Genomic DNA, 14,845 nt, shown 5'->3' on the forward strand with positions numbered 1-14,845 from the left:
CACTTAAAAGGATGAGTGATAAAAAGTAACACTTAAAATCAGTCCGTACTTTAACAAATATTTAAGAGTCTAAATTTTTACTTTTATCTAATTCGCATTAATTTTATCATCATTATCTTAAAGATACACGTAAAGTTTTTTTTGGTTTTCTAATACAGACTTACTGATAGATGTAAAACAAACTCATTGGCCGTCTGTAAGCAGTCTAAATAGTTGAAACGCTTCTTTAATAGAACTAGCAGTTAAAAAAGTTGAAAAAGGTAAATGAAATATTAAATTTAATACTCACGGTAGGGAATCACGTGACTTTTACGGTTACGCGTACAGACAATATGGCGGCCTAAAAACCTCGCTTCACATGTGTTTTTCAGGTAATTCTTTATTATATCCCTTTTACTTGCATACGAGACCTGTTGCAGCCTACGCGGAATAAAGAATTGTTGCCGCCTATACCTTATTTTCCACCCCTGTGCTCATAGCTTTTACAAACACTCAAAAATTCAACAGGAATTTTCAATGTTAACAATTATTTTTCAGGTAACTTTCACGCAATCTTTGTATTTTTTATTAATTTGGTTCAACCACGCCGAGTTAGCAAAGAGAAAATGTTCATAGAATTTCTTTATTTGAAAATGTAAATATTAGGCATGTTAAATGTTGACTAGTCATTTTCAATTCCAATACACGAGGGAAAAATGATTTGGGTAACGGCCACGCAAACTTTTATTGTTGATAACTCCCACGCAATATTTTATGTGCAAGCAATATCTATGCAGGCTATAGCCTAGATATTGATTTAACAAAATCATGATCGATGTATTTAGCCTTAAACGTTCATAGAATTTTGAATAATATTTAAAATACCGCCAAAAGGTCCTGGATAGAATTAAGCGCCTATGGGTAGCAGAATACATACTCACGTAAATATATTAAATGAAGTTTTCGATATAAAGATATAGATGAAATTAATCGCAGAAATTGAAAAAAAAAAGTCTCAAATATAAGAAGGAGGTCGATTTCAGTTTAAGCACAATTACAGTTGTCATTTTTCATAGTTTGCAGATATGGACGGTTGCAGCTCGGATATTGTTTGTGGATAATGTTGGAAAACATTTCGTTCACGGACAGGTCTTAATGACCATTTAAACTGGCTACTCGGCACAGGACCTTGTAAACGTTGTTGCAAATCGAACTGTCACAGGTTATGGCATTTTACTGTTAATATTAAGATTTTAAAGACATTCAAATCATTTTATCACTTAGCCTCAGTTTAGTGTAACCAATTATTTTTTAAAATTAGTTGTCTGTATTTAACATTAATTATGTTTTTTTTTTTAAATTCTAAAGCAAAAAAAAACAAACAAACAAACAACAAGAATGGCCCTGAGTCCGCTCATCAGAAACAACTGCTTTTCAGTGTTGGATTGTCAATATATTCTAATATTAAAATTTGAGCATAGAATAATGTTTTAAACAATGTGATATTTAAGAAATGCCATGACCTGGGGCATTTTTAAGCTTTAGCTTAAACGGGACCAATCAAAATTAATAATGAACAAACTTGATATAGATCTAGCCAAAAGTAAATGCCCTACGGACAAAGTTTGGTGATCATGGCAATCAATTAGTTGCTTCTACAAATAGACTATGTTTAACGGTATTTCTATTTTTAAGCTTTAGTGGCTCCCCTAAAAGGGGCTATATCAGATTAATATAAAAGAGTAGCCCAAGAATGCTACAGACAAAGTTTGGTGATCATCCATGCAATTGGTTCTGAAGTAGAAGATATTTTTAGCTATCGGGGCCCCTAAAAGGGGCCCCATAATTCAAATTAATGTGAGCAACTTGATAAAAGATTACCCAAAAAATGCCACAACAAAGTTTGGTGATCACTTCCCATTTCATTATTTTCTACAAGAGAAGCCTGTTAAAAAAAGCATATTTGCTATTTTTTTAATTTTAGTGGCCCCTTAAAAAAGGGCTAATGCAAATTCTAACATGAGCAAACTTGATAAAAGGGACTACCAAGAATGCTAGCCTTGCCGACAAAGTTTAGTGACCATCCATCAATTATTTCTGTAGAAGAAAGATGTTTAAAGGGTTTTTCTATTTTTAGCCCTAGAGATGCCTTAAAAGGGGCCAAAATCAAATTAATATGAAGCAAACTTGATAAAGACTTGCGCCCAAGAATGCTACTTGACAAAGTTTGGTGGATCATCCATCGATTAAAGTTCTGTACAAGACCGTATGTTTAAAGGTTTTTCTATTTTTTAGAAGACGATTGTTGACGCATGAATGACGGACGATGCGACGCCGGAGCATCCCCTTTGATATTAATAGCTCACCCTGAGCCTTCGGCTTCTGGTGAGCTAAAAAAAAACAACCCTAAAAGCATATTAGAATGGGTTCTTTTTTTTACAAACTAGGTAATAAAATCTTAGAGGATCTTATGTTTGATTGTTATTTAATACTAACAGTAAAAAACCCGTAACGGTTTCCCCGATTTTGCTGAGCTATTAAATGTTTTACCACAAAAGTTATTATAAGGTCCTGTGCCGATTGTGGTCATTTCCGTGAATGAAATGTTTTGCCCACTCTATTTATCACAATCAATATCCGAGCTGGAAACTTTCATATCTGCAAAATATGAAAAATGTCAACTGTAATTATACTTAAAAAAAGAATACAAAAACCTCCTTCTAATATTTTGATACTTTTGCTAATTAAAAACGCGACCTAATTTGAATGATTTGGGTTTTTGGGTAGGCCTTACGCGAAGTTTATTGATGTCCTTGGGCAATTTGTGATTTTTAAACAGGTCATGCCTTTTTTTAAATTTATTTATCGTATTATTGTAACCTATAAGCAGAATGAAGTTTTGTTGCGACGGCCCATATCAAGAACGTCTCCCAAGACGATTCGTCAATCTCGCTGTATTTATTCTTGTGATAGTAAAAATAAGCGTGAATTAGTTTGAAAAAAAAATCATTGTATTCTTGCATTTCGACACAAATATTGATTAAACCCTGTTCTTTAATGTTAAATTTTAAGCCTTAATTTTTTCGTAATTTTATAGGTAAAATAAAAATTTTTTTATATTCTAGATCCTGGTCCTGGCTGAAATTTGAGAGTGTTGCAGCTGTAGTTTTGTATACCATACATTTAAATTTAAAAAGGATGTCAGGTTTTTTGGGAATTAAAATTCTAAAAATTTAAATATATAAAATTATTACTTTTTAAACCAAAGTTTTTAAAAATTGCAACTACTGGACATTTATTTTGTCTTAAAAAATACATTTTATTTTATTTTTTTAAATCTTGGAAACAAAATAAATATAAAATTTTGAAATATTTGTTGTTTTTCGGAGCCCCTAAAAGGTTTTAGTAGAGAAAATGTTTTCTTAATATGCTGAAAGTAACTAAAGGGGGAAAGCAGTGTTTCTTACTGGGTGAGTTCAAAATAGTTTTTTTTAAAAATTTTTGCTGTTTTAGGGAACCATAATTTGCTTGGTTCAATTTGAATTAAAGCTGTATTTAATTTTTGTTTTTAGTAAATTTTAGGGGGAAACATTTTAAGATAAAAATATCACTAATTTAGAGTTGATTAATTATAATATATTTTAAGATTGGGAACCAAGTCACTTTTAATAAGTTTACTTCTTTTTTAAATTTGCAGAAGCAGTAAGAGACAGCCAACGGAATATTCAAACACCATATGAAACACTTTAAAAGACATACCAGGAGAGATCTGAAGAAGTACTAGTAGTCGAGTGGAACAGATTGTAGCTAATTCTAGCTAAAAAGCCTTCTTAAAAATCGTTAAAAATTAAAGCTGCATTAAAACTGTCTTTTTTGTTAAACCTTATACTCTGTTACTTTTTGGCTTTAATATTAAAAATTGAAGTATGTTTAAATGAACATTAGGAAACTTTAACGTTTTGCCAACGTTGGGAATTTCAACCCGTTGTTTTAAACTTTCAAATCCGAACATAAATCCAACGTTTATTTCAACGTTTAAAATCTGACCAAATTCAACGTTGTTCAACGTTTATGTGCCTGCTGGTTTAAATTCTTCCAGGACCTATTGGCGGTATTTTAAATATTATTCAAAGTTATTTGAAAATCTGAGGGGCAAAAAAAAAAAAAGATAACACCCGCATAATCATGATTTGGGTTAAAAATCAATATCTAGGCTAAAACCTGCCTATATATTGCTTGGGCACATTAAAAATATTGCGTGGGAGTTATCAAAATAAAATTTTGCGGCCTTTACCCAAATCATTTTTTCTCTTGTGTGTTGGAATAAAAATGACCAGTCAACATTTTAACATGCCTAATATTTACATTTTCAAATAAAGAACTTCTATGAACATTTTTCTTTGCTACTCTTACGTGTTTAATTCAATTTCATAAAAAATACAAAGATTGCGTGAAATGTTACCCGAAAAAATAATTGTCCCAACATTGAAAATTTCCTGTTGAATTTTTAAATTGTTTGTAAAAGCTATGAGCCACAGGGGTTTGGAAAATAAGGTATAGGCGGCAACAATTCCTTTTATTCCGCCCGTAGGCTGCCCAATAGGTTTCGTATGTAAGTAAAAAGGGATAAAAAAAGAATTACCTAAAAAACACTGTTGAAGGCGATGGCGGTTTTTTAAGGCCGCCATATTGTCTGTACGCGTAACCGTAAAAGTCACGTGATTCCCTACCGTGATATTTATATTTCCCGTAAGGACTCCGGCAAAAAATACTGCAAAACAAACAAGTAAACACATAATTAAAGTACAATTTTATACTCAATTTTAGTCATGATAAATACTTTCATTAAACTAGATAATTTAAACGCAGTATGATACTATTCCAGCATAGCTGATTATAAAATGTGTCAAAGCGGTCATGCGCAGAGATCCGTGGATACTTAGTATTAAATCTATTATTGCTTCCTGTTTTGAAAATATCTTCCGATGCAATGTTAGTGATGTATAAAGAACTATTTGTCTCAGCGAAAATGTTTTTATATATTTATTTTATTTATTTTTTGTCTCATCTGTGGTACCCCATTACAATATATTTTCCCAAAATAAAAGTAAAATTACATTGTAACATAGCCATTCTTTAAGTTTAAAATTACAAAGGAGACTTAAGATATTTTTACAATTTTTCCTTAAAACCATATTTCTGTTATCGGTACCAAGTGAAAATTACATATAAGCTTTCCACGGTCAACAGTTATTGGATTTCCAACCCAAATCTCCTTGTACAGCTGCATTTTTGGTGTATTTTTACCAGTGCCCAAGGTAGAATCTCATTGCTCTATGAATTGTATTGCTGTAATACCCAAAGAAAGACTGATTCCCCCATAATAGCCGCCCCCATTTAAGAATAACAGGAACATCATATGAATAATACAATTTGGTATAGACTTCATAGGGTAGACCACCTTGACTTTTGTATTTAGCAATGAGAAGCCCCAAGGCACGACCAGCACTTTGTGCTACTGTTTTTGCAGTGATATTATAATCAAGATGTTCTGTTAATAAAATACCAAGATACATATACTTATTAGAAAAAACTCTATAACAGAATTACCACACTTAAAAATGATCTGAATGTTTTGAAAAAGAATTTGGTCTAATCATGCCAAACATTACTTTTAGAAGCATTCACAAACATTCCATTTGCAATACACCAATCATTTATGAAGGGTTAACATATTTTGCAATTCGGTTTCATTTTCTGCAAGTAACACAATATCATCTGCATATAAAAGTATACAAATGCGCTCATTTTCAATAACTTTATTCCATTGTTCAAATTTTTAACGCCCACAGCAAAGTCATTAATAAATATGTTGAAACAATATTGAGGACAAAGAACATCCTTGACGTAATCCTGTGTTAACATCAAACCAGTCTGTAAAATATCCATTTATACGTACACAAGAAGATACATTTTGATACAAAGATTTTACAAGCAGTTAACATTTTTGTAGACAAACCAATATCAATGAGCTTCTGCAAAGTAAAATTTCTGTTAATGGAATCAAAAAGCTTTTTTTGAAGTCGATGAAAAGCACAAAATGTGGATTGCCTGTTTTTCTTACGAGTATCTATAATATTTGTAAGGCTGGATAAATGGTCTATTGTACTACGCTTTTTTTCGAAACCGTTCTGTTCATCAAACAATAATTTTTCTTTGGCATCTGTCCATTTTACAATACGTTCATTTCAGAATACTTGTTATACATCTTATCATTGTTGAAGCTAATGAAATACCTCCTATATGACATAGGATCTCTACGATCATTTGAACTAGATTTGGTATTGGGTTATAAATTACTCTTTGACCATAATGACGGAATTCTTCCGGTTTGGAAAACAGAACATTAAACAAGCTATGTAAAACAAACAGTGAAGCTTCATTTTTTACACATTCCGATGGTATCAAATCTATACCAGCTGCTTTGCAATTTTTAGCATTTTCCATAGGGCCTTAGCTACTTCTAATTATATCTATGTCTAAGTCTAAATCAGCATCTGACACATTTTCAACACCATAAAAGCGTTCAGTAACAATCGCCCCACCGCCTGCATTAAGTAGATTGCCAAAATCATGCCTCCTTTTAATAATACCAATTTTAACATCATCTGATATAGCACCATTGTCTAATACAATTTGCATAGGTAACTCTTTATTACGCTCGTTAAAAATACCAATTTTAGCCAATATTTTTTTCCAGAACTGCTCATGATAACATTTTCACTTTGACCTTTTCTGCCAAAAGTTACGTTTACAACGTTGCACCTCTTTGTCAAAAGCTTTTCTAGACATAGTATATTCATGCTTGAGCTCCCTTTTATGAGCTCTATTTAAACATTTGAGCCAGCTACGCTCGGCAATGTGGACACTATTCCACTATTTCCGAGAGTTTCTGACTCCACCAGGGTTTACATTTTTTTATTCTTATTTAAAATAGGTTTACATTTGGTATGGTTTAACAGTTTTAAAAGTATAACTTATTGTACATTTCAGCTTTTACAATATCACACCAACCATTGTAAGCTATGTCAAGGTCGGCCTGTAATCTCATCCTTGTTCAAGCCTTTCAATTACATTATTAATTTCAGCTAAAGTAATACTATCCATCAAAAAGTCATTTGGAATATTCTTAAGGGTTGAATTTGTAAAACTAGGTGGTAACTCTTTATCCACTGGGTTGTTCATGCAGACCGGACATTGACATCTTACTGTCCAAGAGATTACGAGTGATCAGGTAAGTTTTTGAAGGTACAAGATTTCCAATACCAAAAAATTATCAATTATATCCAGTGACATGTGTAAAACCTTAAAATCTGTTAAAAAAGTTGCAAATTTTTCATGATTTTACTTAAACATTAGTCAACAACAGAACATCCCTTTAACTTGGAAAACGATTGTGAAGTCGTTACTAATATTAATTGACGGGGAACGGGTTAACATGCCACATGTTACAATCAATAAGAAATTGTATAAGATGATCGCCGTAAGATGATATGTCTATGCTAATATATTTTAAAATAAAAAATGAAATAAAACGTTAAATACACACATAATTATACTTAAATTATTTCACATTCTTTAATTAAGGTTTCGTAAAAGTAGACCATGGTGTTTTAATTTTTTAATATAATATTAAACATTTTGTAGAACAGACATTCACTGAGATTTTCAGACCTGTATTTGTTTTCGTTCAAAATGCTCTCGAGGGATTGCCCTTTTCCATAATTTTAATAATCACAACGATAGGTGTCAAGTGTTGTTTAGGTAGCCATGCTGTTTTCTTTTTATCTCAGTGTTATTTATTTTTTTCAAGATCTTTCAGGATCACTGATTCAAATAAATTTGGATTTGATTTCAATTTATACCGGTGTAAAGGGTCTGACCGATGCGACAATCTCCGTTATATCTCATGGACGACTTCAAGGAAACAGTCTCGTTTTTTACGGATAATTTAGCAAAACTGAAGCTAAGGAGTATCTAATTCATCAATACTAGGTTCTCGTCAATACCGGATTAAACAATCATTTGTTATAATTGGAGAAATTAAAGCTGGAACTAAGTAATTATGTAATACGTGGATGGTAGAAATAAGTTTCTTATCTAGGTGGATGTACTGCGTTTAACTTTATTATGTTCAAAAATGTACTATGTGGATGGAATAACTTACTATCCCGCAATATAAGGTCTCTGTCTATGCTACTTTCAATGTTTGAAAACCATCTTAACTACGTGAATGGGAACCCAAACACCCAAATATTTCCATTTCAAAAATTGCGGAAGAAAATTTTTTACTTTCCCTTTCCCAAGGATACGCAAAAATTTTTGTAGGTCTATATTTCTTTTATTTAAATTTTAAATATTTTTTAAAACCCGGCACAAAAAAAAAAAATTAAGGGGGCCCAAAATTGAAAAAATTTTTACATTACATTTTACATTACTTTTTTTGGAATGCCACTGCTCAAATACTTACAGACAAAAAATTTTTAAAAAACCTCAAGCCCCCACAACGTGACTCTGGACATTTCTACTTTTTTGGAAAACCCGAAATTTTCAAAAACATTATAAAGGCCCCATCCTCAAGTATTTTCATACTTTAAACCAGAAACAAAACATTTTTTTGAAAAATGTTTTTTCTTCTCATATTTTTAATTTTTGCCATTAAATCTAGGAAAGACTAATTTGGTCTTTTTTTCCAAAAAGGGTTTACTGCAGGGCCCATTTTGAAAAAAAATGGCGGTTTTTCATTGATACGTCTCCCTTACATTAAAATTGCTATAAAAAGCTTAAATACAAATTTCAAATTTGGCACAAATGTTGCGGGACCTTGCCTTTGTAAAAAAATACTCAATTTTAAAATTTTCCCCTTACCAGGGCCAACGGGGGGGGAATCCCCAAAATTCCCCAAAAATCACTATTTTGCATTGATTTTTTCCATCAAATTTGATTTCAAAGTGCTGCAACTTCTCAATGGATTGAGATAGGGTCAAAGGCTTTTCAGCGTTGGTTACACGACCTTGGGGTAATTTTTAGCCTCTCACAAGTCCAAAATTTCTTGGCGATGAGGGGGGGGGGGGCCTACCGCCCTTTAAAACCCCCAAACAGAAGGGGGCACATCCCCCTTCTGGCATGATGGATCTTTTTGATAGGGGGCGGCGCCGAAAAAAGTGGTCACTTTTTTAAACAACATTTCTAAAAAAAACAAGTGTTGGGGGCCTAAATAATGCATTTTTTCACCATTTGAGACAACAAAAAAAGGGGGGGTGAAAAAGGCGTGTATATCAGGTAATGGGTTAACAGAAAATGATGAAAATATCTGAAATTAGTCAAATTAATCAAAATCGCGTTTTACCATGTTTAAACATGGCCTTACATATAATATTGAAGAAAATTTGTTGTTTTGTAGAATTCTTTTATTTTTTCATTGCTTTTTCATTAAAAAGTTGAAAATTTTAAAATTGTCTGTAATAGAAATATTATTAAATTCAGACAATCTATATAAATATTAATACATATAATTCTTTGTCAGGTGAAACTTGTTAATGATATTCTTTGTAATAAGGTAAAATCACGTCCTAAATTTATGTATCGACAGGTGCAATTCTTTAGATTACAAGACTAAAAAATATTTAAGTTTTAACAAGAATTTAGAAAAATAACTTCAAATCTGTAAAAATAAAAAAACAAGATTTATACATGTCATTAGACGCAGAGAAATTGTCAAAACGTCTTGCTGATATGTCTTTGTTCAATGTAGGGAACAGAAGTCTTAACCGTGTATACATGAGAATGTACTATAAATGAAAATAGAAAATACATGGTTGATGTCGGGATGGAGATGGTTTATCCGGTGAGCGAGAAAGTGTATCTTGGCGAGCTTTAGCGAGCCAAGATTCACTTTCGCAGCGAACCGGATAAACCCTCTCTATCACGACATCAACCATGTATTTGATTTATCCTGCTTTTAATCATGTTTTTAGAGTAATTAAATGGTTTCATTCTTCTTATTCCCCGATAAAATAGCATCTACATGCAGTTTTGTTTTGCTGCTAAACATGTGACGCCATCATGTGACGTAATGACGGCTTTAACTCAATACAGGATTGGAGCAGTACCTCTAGACGCTTGCAGAAATCATGATCACAAAATAGACAAATATCGTTTTTTTCGCCGATTTTTACATTTTTCAATGAATTATCTACTTCAATTCGGTTGAAAAGATGAATTGACCTGTTTTAAGTTCATTCCGTTGGGTAAAAAGGCAGATTTTAGCATTTATCAGTCAAGCGCCTTGTCCGGTATATACCGGAATACGGTATTTAGTGCGGTGCTCCAATCCTTTTTTATAGTCTCACTCCGTAATGACTGGAGATGATATAGACAGTAGCAGGATAAAAAATAACATTCAGGGAAATTTTAAGAAAGGGAAATAAATTTTTTTATTTCAAGAATGATGATAAACAGAAAAATTTTATAAAACTTGCTGTTAAAAGGGATTTAATCTGCAAATGGTGAAGTAAGTGTTAGAGTATTAAACCAAACAATACTGAATAAATCGATTAGGATTGCAGAATTAAATACCTTAAAAGAAGCTACTGAAAGTGCACCAAAAGTCAGAAAAAAATCACAATAAGCAAGCAAAAGCAAAATTCAAGGTCCTTTAGTTAAGTCACGTTTCTAAAAATTGAACGCAAGCATATTGGTAACGCCATCTTAATCATTCGATAATAGTGTAGGGTATTTTGAAAAAAATGATCCCTCGAAAGCATCTAAATCAGCAGTTACATGGAAATTGCAGACTCGGTTTAATCGAGTCTGTACAAATGAAAAAGTGCAACATCCCCCAGACATCGGACTCAAATTTCAACACTTAAAAGTGCTGGAATCAATGATCCCGAAGGACCAGAAAAATGTAACATTACTGAGTTTACGTCCAACTATATTTTAAAAGAATTCAGATTTTTTTGTACTCAAATATAAGTTAATAATAAAATCGTTTTTTCAAATAAAGAAAATTTATTTAATGAAAAATAATAAAAACAGCTAATTTTTCTCTGCGATGAGATATAGAATCATGTAGACATGTTTTGTTGCATGACAATATTTTAAAAGTATTTGGAAAGAAATAAAAAAAAATATATTGAAATATTGTGGAATATTGTGGAATATGCAAAGGTATACAACCATTCAAAACAATTTAAATTTTATATAATATCTCCAATCTGTTATTACATAAACAGTTTATATTTGTTTCAATGCTTTCTTTTTAGTGACTGTCGTTTATAGACCTATTTTTATTTGACTTAGAGTTATTATATAAGAATGTAAAAATATCTGTATCAGAAGATTTAATAAATCCATAAATTAATAAGTAGAACAATACAAATAACAAATGTGTCTTTTATTCATAAATCTGTTTGTGTTTTATATGCATATTTCGTGTATAATACGTAGATCTAGTTATAGTATTTACATAGTGTAAAATGAATAAATATAAATAAATATATTTTCATCCGTATATTCTTGGTTTATCAAACGAACTTGCAACATTTTGTGTCGTTACGTATTAGACGTTACTCAATGCTTCATCTATTCTATCACTCCACGTGATTTTGTCACTATAGACAAAGAAGGAAAAAACGGTGTTAAACTGCCTGGGACTACTTGTATATGCGGCTTTTATGTTTTCACCCTCGATTATATAGTTTACAAAGCTTTTTAAAGCAACAATAAAAAGCATTTTTATTTATATTTTCAGTTTTTATAATGTTTTCTTTTCATAAAATACCGAATTAATATCTCACATACACTAACGCCACATATTTGATTCATATCAGTTCATAAATATTTTGACAAAACGGCGCCAATCCGTAAGCAGCGTAATGAAGTCATCGTAAGTAAACAACTCATTCATAAACAGGCTGACGTTATTTCATACATACAAGAATGATAAATGGGGCACTGATGTAAACACAATGCGACGTAAGTTTTTATTGTTGAAAACTTGATAAAATAACGTTTTTTTTTTTTTCTTATTATTTATTTTGTTCAATAATTTCTATATCTTTGCAACAGTAGGGTGCGAAAATCGAACAGCGTTATACGAAAATCGGCACCGGAAGTTATTTCCGCTTGAAAAATCAACATTAGCTATCTTCCTTATTTCATCGTGTTAGAATCGAAATAACATCGGCCTGAGAGGTGTATATCGGCTATTTAACACCGGTTTTGTCGTTTTGATGCGAAAAAAATAACCACTCAGGCCTACGGCCTTCGTGATCAATTCCTACGCATCAAAACTTCAAACCGGTGTTAAATAGCCGATATACACCTCTCAGGCCGATGTTATTTCTTAAACATAATTGTTTCAGTCACGTACTGACATTTTCTGGTTTTTTTTTTTTGTTTTGTTTTTTTTTAAAGAAAAATCAAGTAAATTTACAGGTTTAATACATGACAATGAATTTATTGTCCAGATGTATGCTGAAGAATAAAGACTCCAATTAACTTGTGAAATGGCGACATTATTGTTTAAGATGTTTTATCACACACCCGTGCCGATTTTGCGACTCCGTAAATATGGTAATGCACGGCCGTGCATATATTTTGACGTGACGTGATTAGCGTTGTACAAACATAGTGTAAAGACGCGCTAAATGTTAGCGTTATACTATAGGCGCGTCAATGAAAAATGACTCTTATTTCACTTTAAACGGTCTTTATTTTGGGTATGTGATAAATAGAATATTAAATTCGTGTAAGTTCATTACTGAATTTATTGCACTCGTTGAATAAAATAATATTATGCTCGCCAGAGGCTCGCATAATATGATTTTATTCAACTCGTGCAATAAATTCAGTATTGAACTTACACTCATTCAATATCCTCTATTAATGCAATGACCGAGGTTCAGATTAAAAATGGTTTAGAATTATACAAAAATATAGGCAGCAATTAGTATGTGTACTGTAAACATAAAAACGAACAATGTGTAACACAAATGGCAAAATGAGAAAAATATTTATTTCGCATGGGCTTTTTTATAAATGCTTAGGAAGAATTTTTTTAACTCTATAGAATGTAATTTCTCATCAATGTTAACAATGCATTATAAATTATTTACATGAAATACTAAGGGAATATACATTACCCTGGGTATACATCTTTTCTACGTGTCATACCTCCTTTCCTTATTACATTGAAATTTTACTGGATTGTTATCCATCGCTGGTTTGTTTTTACATGTTTTAGCAGAGAATGACCTATTCATGTGCAAGGAGGGAACCGTTTGAGCAGATTTCGCAAAGAGGGTACCGATATGGATATGCACCGTGTTAATTAATGTTACACTTTTTTCTACTTCTCAGTTCATCAATCAATATAAAGTTGTGAAATTTACCATATGTTTAAATACTTAAATATTATCTTCATACTGCATAAAGCATCGAGATATTCAAACGTTGGTGTATACATAACTACAATATTTAATCACAGAATAATAACAGAAACAGTTTAACAAATTATATCAAAATTCGTCGTCCTCATCTTCACTGTTGAGCAAATGGTGTGTTGGAGATCTAAGGGAGGTAAATCCTGTGATCATGTTTGAGCCGTGTACAGGATTTCCAGATTTCGTTCTTGCATTATAACAAACACAGATGACATAAATTGCCGCCATTGTCACACTCAGACCAATAGTTATAACAACTGAAAAAATAAAACAAAGCAAATTAATATATTTTTTCTGCAAGCTTTTATTTAATTGAAGTGACATTATGCCAATCCAACTGTAAATGTTGAAAGCGCAGATAAAATTCAAACAAGTTTACATTTAAAAATTTCATAAATCATTTTAATGAATATCCAATAACCAATGTGGCACACGAAGCCTAATTTCAATTTACGATCTGACTAAGGTGACCAAATCTAAGAGGATGTTCAGATTAGTTATTTAAAACGTCATCTTAATATATACCTACTTGCAACTTTCGTGAATGGCATCTTGTATGGCATTAGTAAACCTTTCACGTTGTCAAGGGAACCATTATTTGGCGCAGGTTCAATTCCCAATATATGGCACATCAAAGGGTAAATATCCACTGAGTTAAAATGTTCCGATATATATCCCTTTTTAAATGCTGGTCCCATCGCTATGAAGAAAGGTCGCATATTTGGCACTATATGAGGGTCGTAGCCATGGACACCGACTAGGAGAAAGAATAATAAATATATTTATTTCAGAAATGTGCCTTTATTTCAATTCTATATTACTACTTACGCTAAATAATAATCTATCAAAATCACTAATAGGTCAGATGTGTAAAGCAAATACTGAGAAATGCACTATATAAGTGTACTTTTCTTCTTATCCACACAAGGAAACTAAAACATATACTGCAATGCAAACGTTTTCTTTCAAATTAAACGTATCTGACTGATTTTTGATAAACAGACTCCACACATGTTAACATGAAAATATCATAAAATTTACTTGACTTGACTTACAAAGACCTTCTGTGTGTTTGTCTCTTTCAGCTGCTGTAGGAAATATAAGCACGCCTTCTTCTGACGCAGTTATAACGATAGGTGCTATTCTGTCACTGGAATTGTAGTGTAACGTATTTACAAGATAATCATCTCCTTTCCTGTATACTTTCAAATATTTCACGTCCCGCAATGCTTCATATATTGTGTCCCCTTTACCTTGGATAACAATCAGAAATTGTATATATTTATCTTAAATGAATAGATCGTCAAACCTGTTATTTGTGTAAACCAACGTCGACTTTTATGTTAACTTCTCAGAAA

At 31.8% G+C, this 14,845-nt stretch overlaps 1 protein-coding gene across 1 annotated transcript; it reads right to left on the reverse strand.

Moving 5' to 3' along the window:
- Positions 1-12,933: 12,933 nt before the first annotated feature.
- LOC132721946 (bis(5'-adenosyl)-triphosphatase enpp4-like) lies at positions 12,934-14,733 on the reverse strand (the record flags this gene model as incomplete). The annotated part of the gene is given in 3 exon segments (XM_060706334.1): positions 12,934-13,744; positions 14,017-14,244; positions 14,543-14,733. Coding segments are annotated over 3 exon segments (601 nt in total), but the record flags the coding sequence as incomplete, so codon positions are not given.
- Between the last annotated feature and the right edge of the window lie 112 nt (positions 14,734-14,845).

Source organism: Ruditapes philippinarum, unplaced genomic scaffold, assembly GCF_026571515.1.
Source record: "Ruditapes philippinarum isolate M1 unplaced genomic scaffold, ASM2657151v2 ctg14618_1_1_1_1, whole genome shotgun sequence".
In the NCBI taxonomy this organism is placed as follows: domain Eukaryota; kingdom Metazoa; phylum Mollusca; class Bivalvia; order Venerida; family Veneridae; genus Ruditapes; species Ruditapes philippinarum.